This window comes from Periplaneta americana, chromosome 15 (genome assembly GCF_040183065.1).
Source record: "Periplaneta americana isolate PAMFEO1 chromosome 15, P.americana_PAMFEO1_priV1, whole genome shotgun sequence".
Lineage (NCBI taxonomy): Eukaryota > Metazoa > Arthropoda > Insecta > Blattodea > Blattidae > Periplaneta > Periplaneta americana.
In genome coordinates, this window is record NC_091131.1 from 12,914,353 (window position 1) to 12,932,815 (window position 18,463).

The following is an 18,463-nucleotide window of genomic DNA, read 5'->3' on the forward strand; positions in this document are numbered from 1 at the left end:
TATTAGGACTATTTCGTGAATAAAATAAAAATGTAAATAATATATCCCTACAATTCGCTCACAAAATGTTAATAATCGTATATTTATGAATACTTAACCTATTCAGACATTGTGAAGTCGAAATAGATGAATAACGATTACTGCAATAAAGAAATTGAATGTTATTCAGTAATGCCAATTGAGAAAAGCGAAATACAGGTTTAAAAATGCTAATTACATGTACTGCGCTTTTCTCTTATTATTATAACAGAAATACATTTTCATTATCTGCTGAAATCATAATTTAATTTAAACATTTTATAGCATAATTACAAGATATTTGATTTTTTCCACCTCTTCGAAGGATAAATCTCCAATTTTTATATTTCCATTTCGTACAATATTCTGGTCACGAGACATAATCATATACTTTGTCTTTTCGGGATTTACTTCCAAACCGATCGCTTTACTTGCTTCAAGTAAAATTTCCGTGTTTTCCTTAATCGTTTGTGTATTTTCTCCTAACATATTCACGTCATCCACATAGACAAGAAGCTGATGTAACCCGTTCAATTCCAAACCCTGCCTGTTATCCTGAACTTTCCTAATGGCATATTCTAAAGCGAAGTAAAAATTAAAGGTGATAGTGCATCTCCCTGCTTTAGACCGCAGTGAATTGGAAAAGCATCAGATGGAAACTGACCTATACGGACTCTGCTGTATGTTTCACTGAGACACATTTTAATTAATGGAACTAGTTTCTTGGGAATACCAAATTCAATAAGAATATCGTATAATACTTCCCTCTTAACGGAGTCATATGCCTTTTTGAAATCTATGAATAACTGATATACTGTCATCCAGTCTGCTGTCCAAAAATCTGAAAGTTAGAATTTATAAAACAGTTATATTACCGGTTGTTCTGTATGGTTGTGAAACTTGGACTCTCACTCTGAGAGAGGAACATAGGTTAAGGGTGTTTGAGAATAAGGTGCTTAGGAAAATATTTGGGGCTAAGCGGGATGAAATTACAGGAGAATGGAGAAAGTTACACAACGCTGAACTGCACGCATTGTATTCTTCACCTGACATAATTAGGAACATTAATTCAGACGTTTGAGATGGGCAGGGCATGTAGCATGTATGGGCGAATCCAGAAATACATATAGAGTGTTAGTTTGGAGACCGGAGGGAAAAAGACCTTTAGGGAGGCCAAGACGTAGATGGGAGGATAATATTAAAATGTATTTGAGGGAGGTGGGATATGATGATAGAGATTGGATTAATCTTGCACAGGATAGGGACCGATGGCGGGCTTATGTGAGGGCGGCAATGAACCTCCGGGTTCCTTAAAAGCCATTTGTAAGTAAGTAAGTATAATATAATTACAAGTAACCTGATCAATACATTAATTAAATGAACAATTGTTATGAAGGAGTGTCATTTTCTTTAGCTACAATGGACATGGAATTAGAAGATGTAGATGTAGATGTGGAAGTAGGATTTCGCGCTTTATTTAGTACAATGAATTCATGCTCATCGATTTACGTTGAAACAGTTGACGACACTGATTAAACAAAAGAACGACCATGCTATAAATTGATAGTGAAAAATCTAGCTGCAGAAATTATCGCGATATATGACTGTGATTGGTTGGAATTCAAAATTTCATTACACTTCATTGGCCGGAAATGGAATGACGTCATATAAACGAAATAGTCGTAAATATATATATTTAAAATTTTTGTGTTTAAATTTATGAGCATTTATGTTTTCAAGAAAAGGATTTTTTTTTTCATATTCTTGGACCAAAACTGGCGCTATATCCATGTCCTGTAGTTGTGATACTTCTCGGCTCTGTCAAGTGTAATGTGTCTTCACTTCCGGTACGATTGTTACGCGAAAATAAACAGAAGTTATTTCTGCACTGACATTTTAAATAGCTTTTATGGACAATTTCATTTTCATTTTTACGTTTTCCTCTTCGAAGGGGTTTAAACCAATATTAGACTTACAAATTACTCGTAATTAAAAAATATGCCCATCACACAGTACCTGGTTACTCTCACGGTGTTGCCAACACTGTACAAGTTAAAAAAAATGTGTACACGTCCATCCTTGACTTTACTTCTTTCCTCTATAATGAAAGTAGCATAGTGAAGTTAATTCACGCCCGTTAGGTCCATGCTGAATCGTCTGTTGCAGGCGCTTCATGACGTCACAATGATCGATCCTCGATGGCCGTAATGCTTGCCAGCAGACAGCGGCTTACCAAATGAGTCGAGGTTCGATTCCACGCATAAGTTTTGAAATCTGTGGCGGATAGAAAACCTGTTAGATACATTTTCTCTGGAAACGTAAACTTATCATACCCTTCCTATTCCGCCATTAAAGGGTCTAGTCCATTATCGCCACCTCATTTTATCCACATTGAATAGATTTCGTCCCATTGACAGACTTTTCTCTTCGAAAACATTTCGAGGGCATCATGCCAGAAGAGCGTATCAGCATTACAGCGATTTAAATATGGAATATTTTTCCTACGTAACAAGGTATTTCTTTGATTCTTCCTCATGTCCATTATAATTCTCAAACGATTGTTTCCAAACATAAAGATAGTCCATTAAAATATTTAAATAACGCTACATTAATATTGTTGATACCCTTCTGGCATAGTGCCCGCGTTCAATTGATACCCAGCCGGTATCAAAGACGACACTTTCCTTTGAAGAGATAAGATAAGAGTTTGTTTAGTGGATAGGCCTTCTCAGATACTGCTCCAGCCACAAGAAGCTGTAAGTAACATATGAACTACCAATGATGCGTTAGCATTTTTAATAGGCGTGCCGATATAAACTCCACGTGGAGTACGAAACATCGTTGCCGTATCTAGAGTTTATTGATGCGAGTTGAAATAAATATATCATTAATGGTAATTGTAACTAAGAACGAACGATCTTCTTAGCGGAAACGTGATAACAATGCTTGACATTGCAAGTATTGATACGTGCAAAAAATATATACCACAACACAAAGGCTTCCGACTGGATATTAAATCAATGCGACAAATATATTATGATGCCTTCGATATCCAATCGCTTTCAATTGTCAACACGAAACAGTATGTTTCCCCGAGTAACCGGGGCCACTGGTAGTGGTACTGTACTTTTTCTTTCTTTCTTCCTTTTTTCTTTCTTTCCTTCGTCCTTTCCGTCCTTTTTTCTTCCTTCAGTTCTTTATTTCTTCCTTCCCTTCTTTCTTCCCTTTTTTCCTCTCTTTCTTCCTTTTTTCTCTCCCTTTTCCTTTCTTCCTTTCTCTCCCGTTTTCCTTTCTCTTCCTTCCTTTCTTCCTTTCCCTTTTCTCCTTTCTCCTTTCTTCCTTCCTTTCTGTCCCTTTTCTCCTTTCTTTCTTTCCTTCTTTCTCTACCTTTTCCTTTTTCTTCTTTCCTTCCTTTCTTTCTCTCCCTTTTCTCCTTTTTTCCTTTCTTCCTTTCTCTCCCATTTCCTCATTTCTTCCTTTCTTTCTCTTCCTTTTTTCCTTTCTTCCTTCCCTTCTTCCGTTCTTTTTCTCCTTTGTTTCTTCCTTTCTTTCTCTTTTCTCCTTTCTTTCTTCCTTTCTCTCCCTTTTCCTTTTTCTTCTTTCCTTTCCTTTCTTTCTCTCCCTTTTCTCCTTTCTTCCTTCCTCGCCCTTTTTTCTTTTTCTTCCTTTCTTTCTCTCTCTTTTCTCCTTTGTGTCTTCTTTCTCTCCCTTTTCCTTTTCTTCCTTTTTCTTTCTTTCTTTCTTCCTCTCCCTTTTTTCTTTTTCTACTTTCCTTCATTTCTTTCTCTCCCTTTTCTCCTTTCTTCCTTTCTCGCCCTTTTTCCTTTTTTCTTCCTTTCTTTCTCTCCCTTTTCTCCTTTGTTCCTTCCTCGCCCTTTTTCCTTTTTCTTCCTTTCTTTCTCTCTCTTTTCTCCTTTGTTTCTTCTTTCTCTCCCTTTTCCTTTTCTTCCTTTTTTCTTTCTTTCTTCCTCTCCCTTTTTCCTTTTTCTTCTTTCCTTCCTTTCTTTCTCTCCCTTTTCTCCTGTCTTCCTTTCTTGCCCTTTTTCCTTTTTTCTTCCTTTCTTTCTCTCCCTTTCTCCTTTGTTTCTTCTTTCTCTCCCTTTTCCTTTTCTTCCTTTTTTCTTTCTTTCTTTCTTCCTCTCCCTTTTTCCTTTTTCTTCTTTCCTTCCTTTCTTTCTCTCCCTTTTCTCCTGTCTTCCTTTCTCGCCCTTTTTCCTTTTTTCTTCCTTTCTTTCTCTCCCTTTCTCCTTTGTTTCTTCTTTCTCTCCCTTTTCCTTTTCTTCCTTTTTTCTTTCTTTCTTTCTTCCTCTCCTTTTTCCCTTTTTCCTTTCTTTCTTTCTCTCCCTTTTCTCCTTTCTTCCTTTCTTTTTGCCTTTCTTGCCCTTTTTCCTTTTTTCTTCCTTTCTTTCTCTCACTTTTCTCCTTTCTTTCTTTCTTTCTTTCTCCCCCTTTTCCTTTTCTTCCTTTTTTCTTTCTTTCTTTCTTTTTTCCACTCCCTTTTTCCTTTTTCTTCCTTCCTTTCTTTCTTTCTCCCCCTTTTGTCCTTCTTCCTTTCCCTCCCTTTATCCTTTTTTCTTCCTTTCTTTCTCTCCCTTTTTTCCTTTCTTCTTTTCTTTCTTTCTCTCTTTTTCCTTTCTTTCTTCCTTCCTCCCTTTTTTCTTTCTTTCTTTCTTTAGGGAAAATGAAGACTAATGAAAAGAAATGTACTGTACTTTCATTTACAATCCCAACCATCCCACAATAATAATCACGAACAGTATAAGGTTTTCCGCAACTTAAGAGAATTCGAGGATTCGATGAATCGCCTCTCACTTTTTCTTCCTTTATCCTACCTCAACATCCCCGAGACTATTCACTCGTAGTGACTGAACCACCATAATTCTTCGTTCACTTGTTTTGTCTTCCCCAGAGTTACACCCAACCTTAGATAGGCGTGTTTTCATCAGAGGAAAAAGTGCAGGCAGTTTATGGGATTAAACACGTCTTCGTTACCACTGACTCAGAACTAACGTGTGTAGGGCGGCCACACACGGCTGGCGCGAAGCTGGAAAGTGATAGCCATCGTCTCTCGTGTTGGTTATTAGTGCGTGCCGCCTTCACGTGAGATGTGAATTTTCATCGCTCGTCCCGCATGCCAACGTTTTAGTGCTTACTGTCTGCGGTGAGGATGGTGATGTTTGGTTTCTTTTATGTTTTGTTTACTGCAACAGAATTCCATCTACAAACTTTACATCGTGTTTCACTTAAAAAAAACAGTCGAAAATATCGAGAGAAACAGCTTCCTAGGTTTCGCAAGGCTAGAACTTTGTTTGAGATAGTCTTCGAACGTGTATGACGTCATGACGTCCCGCTTGAATTTGACAGGTAATTCGCTGTTTTTAGTAATGTTGATGTAAGCATACTGCAAGTTTTACGATAGGACTGGTAGTTATTGGAAGTGATTTAGTGGATTGTGGGTAGTCTGTGTTAAAACTAGTGCTGTTGATCGATCAAAATATTTAATCGTTTAACCATTTGAATTTAATCGATGTGTCAGAGGAAGAACAATTTGTTTCTATGCGTTTGAAATCTGATTAGTGTAATTGTATTGTATTGTATTGTATTTATTAACATTCCATGGTATTGGTACATTGCTTCACAGCTATAATATGGAACAACTAAAAAAACTTAATACTATTATAAAGTCTTAGGGCCGTATTCATAGACATTTTTAGCGCGGGTTTCCGGTGGATGATCAGCGTTTTTCGTATTCATAAACCAGTGTTAGCGATAGGACATGATTTGAATTCTGTACAAGTAACCAGTGGATAGCCGGGGTTAGCTTAGTACGCTCGTAGCGCGTGCTGCGAAATGTCTATGAATAGCACCCTTAATTTATAGTCACAGTCTAGTTGAAATATATACAGACGAGATTTACAATATAGTCTACTAGTACAACACAAAGTTTTAGTATCAATTTCATTAAGCGTTATTGAATGTCATGAATTCACCTACAGAATAGAAGGCGTGAGAAATTAGGTACTTCTTTAATTTGGCCCTAAATAATCTTATATTTTGAGTTTCATTTTTTATATCGATAGGGAGGCTATTAAAATTTTTTACTGCCATATAACGCACTGTCTACACCTGTGGAGTAACGGTCAGCGCATCTGGCCGCGAAACCAGGTGACCAGGGTTCAATTCCCGGTCGGGGCAAGTTATCTGATTGAGGTTTTTTTCCGGGGTTTTTCCTCAACCCAATATGAGCAAATGCTGGGTAACTTTCGGTGCTGGACCCCGGAGTTATTTCACCGGCATTATCACCTGCATCTCATTCAGACGCTAAATAACCTAAGGTGTTGATAAAGCGTCGTAAAATAACCTACTATAACGCACTCCTTTTAATATGTTACTAGTCAGTGATGTATGAAATGAAGGGGAAAAAGGAACTGGGTAACATATTCCATTATCTTAGTTGCCTCACAAGTGATGTCTTATTGGTGTCACTTATGATGTTCGAACTACTGACTAAACATGTCTTATATTGTTTAAAACTAAACTGTAAGGAGCAATACATACATACATGCATGCATGCATACATACATACATACATACATACATACATACATACATACATTCATACATCCCACTTCACACATCATCTCTGTATTCCTCATCTTTCACTGTTGCTATCTCTCGTCACTGGAACTCTCTGCCGCCTGAAGTGAAGGGCTGCCGAACATTGAAATCTTTCAAATCCAAGTTAGAAAATTATCTTATGACGAGTTGCCAAACTAACTTACTATTATGACAAGTGTTGTATTGCATGTTTCCACGTATTCACATTTTTTTATGTTCTAGTGATATTTAACTTATTTTATATTTTTGTTTTCATATTTTCCGATAATGGTATATCTATAATGTGATAAGTTGAGCTATATATAATCATAATTTTCCTTACTTTGTGTACTCAAAAATATTGTATTCATTGTATGCTTTGTACTGCACTATTTTATTACTACTATTATTATTATTATTATTATTATTATTATTATCATCAATAATAGTCTTATTTTTTTATACCTTGAATGTCTCATTTATTTTGACGTGCTGTTCACATTTTATTATGCTTTTTCCTTTCTTTCTGTATGTTATATATTATGTCTGATTTCTACTTACTCGTTGGTTACATTTTATTATTATTATTATCTTATTCAGTTTTGTGTGTAAAATTGTAGTGTACTTTGTAAATTTGTAGTGTTTTTGTAACGCAGTTTTACTCCTTGTTGAGTGTTAGAGAAGGCCGTATGTCCTTAACTCTGCCAGGTTAAATAAATCATCATTATTATTATTATTATTATTATTATTATTATTATTATTATTATTATTATACATACATTTGTTGGCTATTTATCGCTGTTATACCAGCTGTTGAAGCCACGAAGCGTCAAATCGCTGTCCCGGCTGGGAACATAGGCAGTGCTTTTAATGTCTGTAAAATAGATCTGTTCGACCGTATCAGCATATCAGAAATTAAAAAGCAGAACCGTTTGTTTGGACCTTAAGCAGTTGTGTGACCACACGCTATTGGCCGGCGTTGTGCTAGACGTCTCGCGATTGGTCCTCGTCACTGCATGACGTGCGAACTTGACAGGAACGGGGAGCAGCAGAGAGAATAAAGTGAATGAATGGACGAGATCAGTACGTAACTAGCGCCTCTAGCGGTGAGTGGAAGTGCTACGTAAAGTAACGCCTTCTTTTCTTTCGCTTTACCGTACTGTGCAAAGAAAAAGAAAGAGCACGCTTCTTATAGCTAATCGCGCGAGAGCTGGTGCAAAATATTTGTGGGACTTTCAGTATTCATACATCTCCGCGACCAAGATGTGCCGGTCGTCCTGCAAGTGAGTGCGATTGTGGAGTGACATCTAACGTTTGACTGGTTTAAGGGCTGTCATCCCTTCAGAAAAGAACTGTTAGTGGTGGTGTGGAAATTTTTATATTTAAAACAAGTTTTTTTTTTTACTTTAAGTTTTATTATATACGTAATAATTTCCAAAACATAATAAGTCTACAATTACTTGGTATTAGTTCTGCTTTTGTATTACATTTTACTGTTTCTACGTGATTTATACACAAATCATTAAACAAAACATATTTAAATAATTTAGAGTTAGTAAACGTATTTCTTTTTCGTGATACGCGTTTTGTAAGATTCACTACACTAGACTTTTTTGATCTCGTTTGTAGTTACGTAAAATATATCGTATTTAGTTACAATTAAAATTACTTAAATTAATTAATTATACAATTGCGATTGTAAATTCAGTAGACAACTTATCTTATTTTTATTTATTTTACAAACTTCCTCCTAAAATAGGGGTTGCCCTAAAGGACAAAGTATACCAAATGTACAAGTATTAGTAAATACGTACAATTTTATGAAAATGTTTTCGTAAGAAATATAATTATTATTAATGTGTTATTAATTTACTTTATATATGTGATTTCTCACAAGATAGATTGAATATTTTAGAGCTATCAAAGAAACAGTCTTGCAGAAATTAATATATATATATTTCTTGTAATAGTGCCTCTAGCACCCACTAAGTTAAAAGTTAAGAAACTTCTTAAGCGTATTGTAGTTGCAAAAGCGTTCATTTTTTAGAATTTTTGTTACATAAATAAAAGTTGAGAGGTGTTTTAAAATACTATAATAAAATGAGTGTAGTATCTCGAAGTTATCATTTGTAGTAATACCATTTAATAATGCATGTGAAACGCTGGCTTTCAGTTCAGAATTGCGAAATAAATTTATAAAACAATGAGTTTTTATTCGTATATTAGAAAATTTGTTCATATGTTGATATGTAATTAAAATATTTCATTTTAAAATAATAATCTGTATATATTTGAAGCCTGATGACACGTAGGCTACGGGATAACCACAGAATGTTGAACTTTGTTAGGTGCGTATACATTAATATTCTTGTCTATCCATCAGCATGACTGACGGGGTCCTTGAGAAGAATACAAATTGAAATGTAATAGAACGGGATGAAAAATGGAATGACTATGATAATTCCATGAGACAGTTTATTCATTACTACCAAAATGATTTGTGGTTAGTGAAAGTAAAAGCTATTTGTCATATCTGTAAAGATGGTGATTTCGAAATTATATACTGAACGTTGGAGGAATATTCGCAGTGCATCAAAAGCCGATGTTCCTCTGTTTGTGGATTTAAGCGTTGCCAATGAATTTGCGACCGAGAAATAAAACTTTAGTGTTTCATTTTTTTTTTTGTAGAAATGAATAATTGAAAACTGTAAACAATATCTGTGGACATATGAAGATCGAATTCTAAATAAAAAGACAATCGAAGATCGCAAATAAAATACGTTTAAGTGTAATTACTAGGAACGTTGGACAATTTTGCGTGTGACAGTTTGCAAAACAGTTGATAATCGTAAAGACAAGAAAGGAAGAATAAATGAAATACATTGACAATACAGTGAGAAACAGTGCATTGTTCTGCGCCTTCTGGATTCTACACCTGTGCAGTATGTGTAAACGCATTAAATAACATTTTATTTGCCGATTTCCAAGCTACATTGTAGATTCAGTTAACAGTAAAGATAAAGAACTGGAAGAGAGTTAATCGTATTGCCAATGACTATAGACGACGCGATATAATGTGTGTTCCTGAACTGTTTGTGTGATCACTGGGTACTGGAAACTTGGATAGCTCGGTGGAATGGAATATTCGTGGACCCTTGCCGACGATACCGGCGGCGGTGGGGGAGGCGCCGATTCCACAGATAGAGCGTCCGTCGCCGGCGGTCAGCGTCTCGTCATCGATGCCCGACGTCTGGCGCATCAAACACCAGGTCTGTCTTATGATCATTTCTGTAGATTTTTAAATATAAATAATACGGTAATTAAATAGGCCTATTTTTAATATTCGATACTCAACATTCTTTCCTCAGTATATTAATTAAATACTGTATATACAGTAAAATTACATTTTCAGTTTTTTTTTTTAATTCTCTTTGGTAAGTGGAAAATTCATTACAGTACATGAAATTTTATGCGTATTTATGGCCTTGAGAACTTCTGTGGCTCCATTTTTGAAGCTCTGGTGCAAAGGGTTTTTAAATGAAATTAAACATTGATTGTAATTCCCCGTAACTGTAATTTTTTGCTTTATTCCATGCAAAAAAGTTATGTATCTTCGGAACTGTTAATGCTGCGTGCATGCTATTTAGTACACACTTTCTCTAGGTCATTAGTAAACTATATAATAAAAGTTTCAAGTTCAATCTATAAGATTTATCTATTTTGCAAATGTTTATTTGCTATAACATTGTATATGAAATATTAACGTTTTCGCCTTTTTGGTATCATCGGATATTGTTAAGAAACACGAAATCTGAACCTTGAACAAATTAAAATGTACTTAGTATTATGCATGACAAAATGGACAAAATTTACGTTTTTCCTGGAAATATTTTTTAAAATAAACCTTTTTCATTAATAAGGCATAACTGCATAAAACTCATGAAAGTCCATTTTGTCATGCATGATACTTATGTACATTTTAATTTGTTCAAGGTTTATATTTCGTGTTTCTTAACAATATCTGATGATGCCGAAAAGGCGAAAACGTTAATATTCCATATAAAATGTTATAGCAAATAAACATTTGCAAAATAGATCAATCTTATAGATTGAACTTGAAACTTTTATTATATTGAACTAGATTTATCTGAAAACAAAATGAATTATAAAAATACATTAGCAAATTGTTTCTCTGGAATAGAAATTTGTTATTTGGCTGCATTTCAAAAATATTCCTCCATATTTCTTTAAAAGCGTATCTCTTAAATTCATTGTTAAAATGTTTTTGTTTAACTTAAGGTTTTGAAAGCCACATCAAAATTGTGCTCTAGACATTTTAAAGAGCGTACTTTTAGGAGTAAAATATTTCAAATATTTTGAATTATCTTAAAAAATGGCTGAGATATATAGAATTTATTGAATTACTGTATCCTTTTTTTTTCTTTTTAAAAATTTGGATACACAATTTTTAAGTTGTTGTAGCAATGATATTTCTACATACAAAAATTAAAATTGTGCATGAAGTAAAAAAAAAAAATGTAAAATTTCACCATCTGCGTCCCTTAAATTGAAGTTATTTGATAGTGCAAATTTTTTATTGAACGTCTCCTTTTAACTAAAGAGAATACGAAAGATTAGATGTTGCGACAATAGAAAAATGGTGTAATAATAATAATAATAATAATAATAATAATAATAATAATAATAATAATAATAATAATAATAATAACGGAGGGACCCTAATTATTAATGTGAAGCAATCTTCGACAGCTTCTTCTGTCGTCATAATGGTCATAGGATGTCTCGGTTAAAACCTGTCCCCCTTACTCAGGTATTTAAAATTGTACATTATGTTCAGCTTGAGTCTGTAAATAAGTATATAAATAAATAAGCAAACAAATAAATGAAATAGATAACTAAATACATGGATATATAAATAAATAGGTAAATAAATAAATAAATAAATAAATATAGGCCTACGTACATAAATATAACATCGTATAGGAAATGAAGTCATTTAATTCATTTTAAATGCTGAAATTATGTTCTTGTGTACTATAAACATAATAATAATAATAATAATAACGCTGTAAAACAGAACGTTTGGACATTATAATAATAATGTAAATATTCAGATTTGAATCTATTAAAAAGAGTGAAATTTAAAAAGCAAAAATAACTATTTATGCAAAAAGTTGTGAAATGATAGCGTTTTAAGCACGAGAAGTGAAAATTGTCCACTGAACCGACGTGGAAATGGACAATATGGCGAGTGCTTAAAACGCTAGTTTCGCACGTGTTTCAAAGGCTACAAGATTTTTTAGACAGTTACTCGAGAATCCCTAATATATTCATATTTTAAAGATAATGAAATTATTGATTCGTTCTCTCCCAATGGTGAACTTCTGATGTTAAAGACGAAAGAGTGTTACATTCGTATAGAAAGAGATAGATTTCACGGCCTTCGGATATGTAGTAGGCTATGGTGATTGTTTTGATGTTGTGAATATTTATAATAAATAAATAGTTGGAATTTATGTTTTCAGTATTTCTTATTAGCGTGCTTAAAAGTACTTTTAGGCACGGAAATTTACTTCTAAGCACACTAATTTATGGATGCGGAAATCAATGACTTTTCGATACTAAAATGAGAATCGAAAAGTTCGTCATTATGAAACGACTGTCTAAAAATCTAATTAAATGTACAATTATGGAGATTACATTACATTATGAAGCTTGTTTATAATGGTATACTTTAATCCATGAATCAATATTTTGTAACGAGCGCAGCGAGTTTTCTAATTTTGACGAATAAAATAATATTTTAACATCATAAATTAATTTCATATTGTAGTTTCTGTACAACATAATTAATAAAAACGAAATGGGTAAATGAGTTATCAGTTTTCTGATCAGTTACTCTGAAACAAAAGCTTGCAATACACTCGTGACGTCATTGTTTGGTTCGTTGCATTTAATGACATTTTTGCTAAATATGGAATTAAATTTACCAACAGATATTTTATAACAAGCTTATAAAGCAGAATTGGGTTTAATTCCGCCGAAAAATGTCGTGAAGGCTATGGCAGAGAGCAGAAGAAATTTATTAAATGGTTGGAGAGTAAGAAAATGAAAGACATTTTAGAAGCTGTGTTTCTGATTCTGGCAAATCTATCGGAACAGGTCAGTTGATTAAATTTTACATTTCACTCGTATTTTTAATTAATATTAAGTAATATTGTGTTGACCACCTCTGTGGTGTAGGGGTCAGCATGCTGGTCTCTTACGCAGAGGGCCAGGGTTCGATTCCCGGTCGGGTTTTTCCTCAACCGTAAGACAAATGCCAGGAAATTCGGGCCACAACATCCCTGACAATCACCGGCCTCATTCATCACCGAAATCATATTCATAACAAATCAGTCATACATATACAGACGCCATCTAGTTCACAACAATAGAATCAGTCTCAACAATAGTATACAGGCCTTCGGATTTCAACCAAAGATTAACTCGCGATATGACCAAAGATGTTAAAGCGAGTATAAATAACACCGAGATAAAGAATATTGTGTTGTTGATTAATAAAATTAATGTTTATTTTCGTTTAGAAATTTCTTTATTTTAATTAATAATGATATTATGGCATATAATTGTTATAAATACAAACTAGTTAATGATGTAATTGTTGGTATGGCAATTTTATTGCATGCACGCCATAAAATGTCATTTTATAAACAATTTTGAGCAACAATAAAGACTGTTTATAGGCCTAATGCTGATGTACTAAGAAAACTAACTTTTTGGGTATAGTTTATGCTAAGGAAAACAATGTTAATTATTTCTGAGTTTAATGGTAATTAGGTTACGTCATTTCTCATCGAATTATGAGAATAATTACGAATCATCAGTGATGAGACAAAAGCAATGATATGATGTCGATAGTACTACAGTTATAGGTGGCTCTGATTAGTTGAAATTTAACCTAATTCTTATTCTCCATTTGTGAATTGGTGTATGAGTTATTATCAACAGTAATCTCACTAGACGTTTTGATTTATCTAGAGAAAATCAAAACTCGAGTGGGATTTAATTGACTATTGCACGATTAGAAGTAACGAAGTACTCCAATACAATAAAATATTAATTGACTTACGAAAATACAACTGTCTTCAAATGTATTATTGTACCATCTCAACATTACAAATATTACGCTAGATGCATGCTAGATGGCAGTAGTGAGCAATGCCTTCTCGTCGAGAAGTTCTCGATCTATTATACACGATGGCAGTGTTACTAGTCAAGAAGGCTTTGTTGATTCAGTTTCATTTTTATTAAAACGCAACATTCCACTTCAATTATCCGAATCCCAGTAATCAACGTCACTTGACAGATGATTTTCAATAAATCTTAATATTAAACAATCTCTGATACGTGACTATCCATAATATCATATAGCAGAAGCTATAACATAACCTAACTAATATGCACAAGTGTTAGGAAAGTTTTAATTAACGACGATGACATAAAAAATAAACATGAATAATTTTAAAAGGAATAATTATTGAATGTACAATTTTCAAATTTGAATGTGGTTGGTGGTTCAATTGATGTTATATTGGACGTGTGCGTAATAGAAGTGGAACTCTTTGATTTAGGCCTACATGGTGTATTCAACTTATTCAGGATTTCCGAATGAATAATTTTAAAAGGAATAATTATTGAATGTACAATTTTCAAATTTGAATGTGGTTGGTGGTTCAGTTGATGTTATATTGGACGTGTGCGTAATAGAAGTGGAACTCGTTGATTTAGGCCTACATGGTGTATTCAACTTATTCAGGATTTCCGAATGAATAATTTTAAAATGAATAATTATTGAATGTACAATTTTCAAATTTGAATGTGGTTGGTGGTTCAATTGATGTTATATTGGACGTGTGCGTAATAGAAGTGGAACTCGTTGATTTAGGCCTACATGGTGTATTCAACTTATTCAGGATTTCCGAATGGTGCTCTTCATTTATTTGTAAATCGGATTTCAGAAGATGCATAGGTATGATCAGTGATTTTTATTAATTCTTGTTCTTGAATGCCAATGCGAGTCATATTTGAAACTGCTGTATATCGACTGGAGTGGTTTGTAATTTTATATACAGTATATATATATTTTTTTGACGTCCAGACCAGCGTAGTTTCAATTGTTGGCAAACAAAGAAACAAATGCTAGGGACGCGATAAAATTAAACAAATGCTAGGGACGCGATAAAATTGTGCGATAAGCAGCCATGATTGGTTGAAATACGTCCTTTCGTACCGTTTTATTGGTCAAAAGTAGTATGACGTAGTAAGAGTGTAATAGTCAACATAATTTCTCATTCATACTTCATATATTTTTGTATTGAAAATTAGCGTTTTGTTTCTTCTTCACCCCTGGAAATGTAACATTGTTGATACACATCTTGTGTGATAGTATTATTGCAGTGTATATGATTTTTTAGAACGAAATGTATCGCAAAAAGCATCCGTCCAGGTAACTATGCGTCAAATATTTTCCTTAGTCATATAATTTATATTAGTAACTGTTGTTTTCAATGCGTTTAATTTGCGTTCATACTTGTAGGGCTATTATGTCTAACATTACGTAACAGGATTTATTTTTTTAGCTTTATTTATCATAGTCGCTTTAACTCCTAGATCATATGGCGACTTTCTGTAGTTTATTGTTGGGAATGCTCGTTACTATCGCACTGTATCTATTAATGCTGGTGTCTATTGTACTATATCTATTATTTCGTGGTAATTGGAGTTCAATCCGGCATTCGCCTTTATTTAACTGAAAATTAGTTACATTCAGTTCAGGAAAACCATGTAAAAATCTTGACCATATTGGCCGTGACCGGGAATCGAACCCGGGACCTCAAAATGCGAGACCAGTGTCATCTCACTCGGCTAGTATTTGTTATTTTAGGATAAATGAGAATAAATTGATGACTGCTTAAAATCAAATTGTTCTAAGAAATTAGTTACTTAGCGACTTGGTATAAAAATTTGAATATTTTAGTTCAAAAGATTGGAGTAGAATTAATTTTCCGTAAAATGAAACTCCAGAGAACCGATAATAATATGCGCAACCATAGCAACATTTATCAATAATAAAGCATTAAATACTGAAGTGTGATATACTGTATTTTTCTTTTATATGCAGATATTACAATACAATCTTATCACTGAGAATAAATTTTAAGGTTATAGACCTATTCTCGCGTTATCTTTTATTACTTCAAATCTGTACGTATAAAAAAAAAGACTACCAAGGCCTGGTTTCCATGACGCTAATTTATGATGTGTCAAGCATGATGCGATAATTTTTACTACTTTCAACTGTTACATTTAACAGTAACAGCGATACTATTATTTGATGTAAGTGTTTATGTTCATATTTGGCCTGTCTCTGTATGATGAGTTGTCGCATTGGAACAGCAAAACTGTAAATTGGAATTTTAACACGCCTTTAATTCGATTCAGTAAAATTAAGAACATTTCGTGTGGTAAAACAGCTTCTCTTTCCCAAGCGAAAGTCACAGTTTAATAGCACTGTGAAGTGTGTGACCTTAGATTAAGGAATGCATGCTGATGTGGCGTACCAGAGATTTATATCGTATGGAAACGTTTCTCAAACCATCAGGTAATAATTTGGTAGAGCGCAATGTGAAATTATTATGTTAAAAGTGACTCAATTCATCGAATCGTTATAATTCCATGAAACTTTTCTGCTTTTTGTGATTGTTAATGTGAGCATGGTTGGGATTGCAAGAATGTTTGAGATTTTAAATAAAAGTTTTATATTTCTTTTCATTCCCGTTTTCATACTCTCCGCATTTAAATTTAACAAGGCGGAACCTTCTCCTTACATACTTCATAATCGCTTCCTCATTCCATGCGGTCTAGTCTAGAGACAACAATGCAATTGATAGTCGAAACGATTCATACATCAATATGACGCCAGTGAGTTGACTGAAATTGTATTCAATAATAATGTGTCATTATAGAAAATTTGATTTATTTCGAAATTAATACCACAGTTTAGACCATGTTAAATTAATAATTTCTGTCGTTATACTCCCTGAATTTATTAATCACCCCCATTTGTGCACAAATAATTTTCGATTAAATTAAAATTAAGTTGAATGTTTCGTTAAGCTTTTACACATAAAAAAATGAATTGAAGAGTCACTTTCTTGTCGAAAATGAACCATATCTTAAGAAAGTTAAAAGTTATGTTTTATTTAACGACGCTCGCAACTGCAGAGGTTATATCAGCGTCGCCGGATGTGCCGGAATTTCGTCCCGCAGGAGTTCTTTTACATGCCAGTAAATCTACTGACATGAGCCTGTCGCATTTAAGCACACTTAAATGCCATCGACCTGGCCCGGGGTCGAACCCCCAACCTTGGGCATAGAAGGCCAGCGCTATAGCAACTTGCCACCCAGGTCGACACCATATCTTAAGACATATAGAATGTACATAGAGAGTTACATGGCATTAACACTGATAGTCATTGTCCAGTAATGATCGGAAAATCACAATTAAGCTTTCAGCGCTAAGCATTTCAAACTTTCATTTGCTTCTCCTGCAAAATGTATTCCAAATGACATCCATCATTCTTGCAGTGGACTCTTCAAATTATGACACATTCGTTTGTTTTTCCTGTAGGGGAGAGTCAGGTAGTATCGGACGTCGGGTAGTATCGGACAGTGCGTTTTTTTCATCTACCACCATATGGTAGTACCTGAATGACATGGGTACGTTTCTCTATGCGACATTACTGAAACGTAACCATGTCAATCAGGTACTATCATCGTGTGGTAGATGAAAGAAACTCACTGTCCGATATTACCCGATGTCCGATACTACCCGACTCTCCCCTATGTTTTATCGGTCGTAATTTCAGTCTGCAAGTGCTACTGTAATTAATGACGTCATCGTATTAGCAAAAAGTGTGAACATATTTCTCGAATGTCAACATTTCACGTTAAAAATGTAATAATTTAGCTGAGTAATATTTTACAACTACTTAATTCACATTAATTTGATAGTTTTTTAACAACATAGGTAATTTAAAGCCTTTATGTAAAGACATATGAGTGGTTTTATATAAGAAATGTATTTTAACAGATTATAATCTGTGGCCGTCGACACGATTTTTTAAAATTCTTTAAAGTGTTTCTTAATTGGGAAGGTTTGACGAGGGCTGCTGTACATCTTCTTAGAGCGATGATAAATGGTTAATTTGACTTTTCCTTTCTTAATTACTTTTTTATTTTTCGACCTTATATTGTACGGAAACAGTGAAGTACTGGTGACATGGAATCGTCCCGAAGGCACACCCTCACTTTGAACAATACAGGACAAATTTGCATTCCATAGACGGGATTAGAAGTTAAGATATTGGGGTTAAAGGAGCGTGGAAGCTATTCTACGTACTAACTTATCATTTTCTTCATTAAACTCTACCTGCCTCTTGCTTTGCCTTCTCCTTCGGGAAAAATACCATTTTCTGATCTATAAAAATGTGTGTTTCTATCTTTTAAAATTTTAACCCATCTCAAACCCTTCATTCAATTTTTTTCTCCCTTGAAAGGAAAGGAGACAATGACACATAATTTGTTGTTAGGATGTTTTTGTTTGCTGTAATCTTTGGGGAAGCATAATATTCTCTTTGACCCTTATTTCAATTATGGAGTAGGGGCACTAGAAAAGAGGTTAGAAATATTATAATTTGCTTGTTAGTAGCGTAATTTGGCTGCTGTTACTATAAGTGTACCTGCTTGTTAGACCCCTGCATTC

At 33.9% G+C, this 18,463-nt stretch overlaps 1 protein-coding gene across 7 annotated transcripts in view; it reads left to right on the plus strand.

The window, feature by feature from the left end:
• LOC138714650 (myelin regulatory factor) overlaps positions 1-18,463 on the plus strand; it is a 472,560-nt gene that overhangs the window by 264,878 nt on the left and 189,219 nt on the right. Inside the window, exons 1-2 of one of the 7 annotated variants that reach the window (XM_069846710.1) lie at positions 7,722-7,979; positions 8,999-9,884. The exons of 1 other annotated variant lie outside the window; for it this stretch is intronic. In XM_069846710.1, the coding sequence (XP_069702811.1) occupies positions 9,752-9,884 (133 nt within the window). In that variant the 5' untranslated portion in view covers positions 7,722-7,979; positions 8,999-9,751. Of the gene's footprint in view, positions 1-7,721; positions 7,980-8,998; positions 9,885-18,463 lie in introns of those variants that run through there. 5 more of the 7 variants (XM_069846708.1, XM_069846706.1, XM_069846707.1 and 2 more) reach the window with 5 other exon arrangements.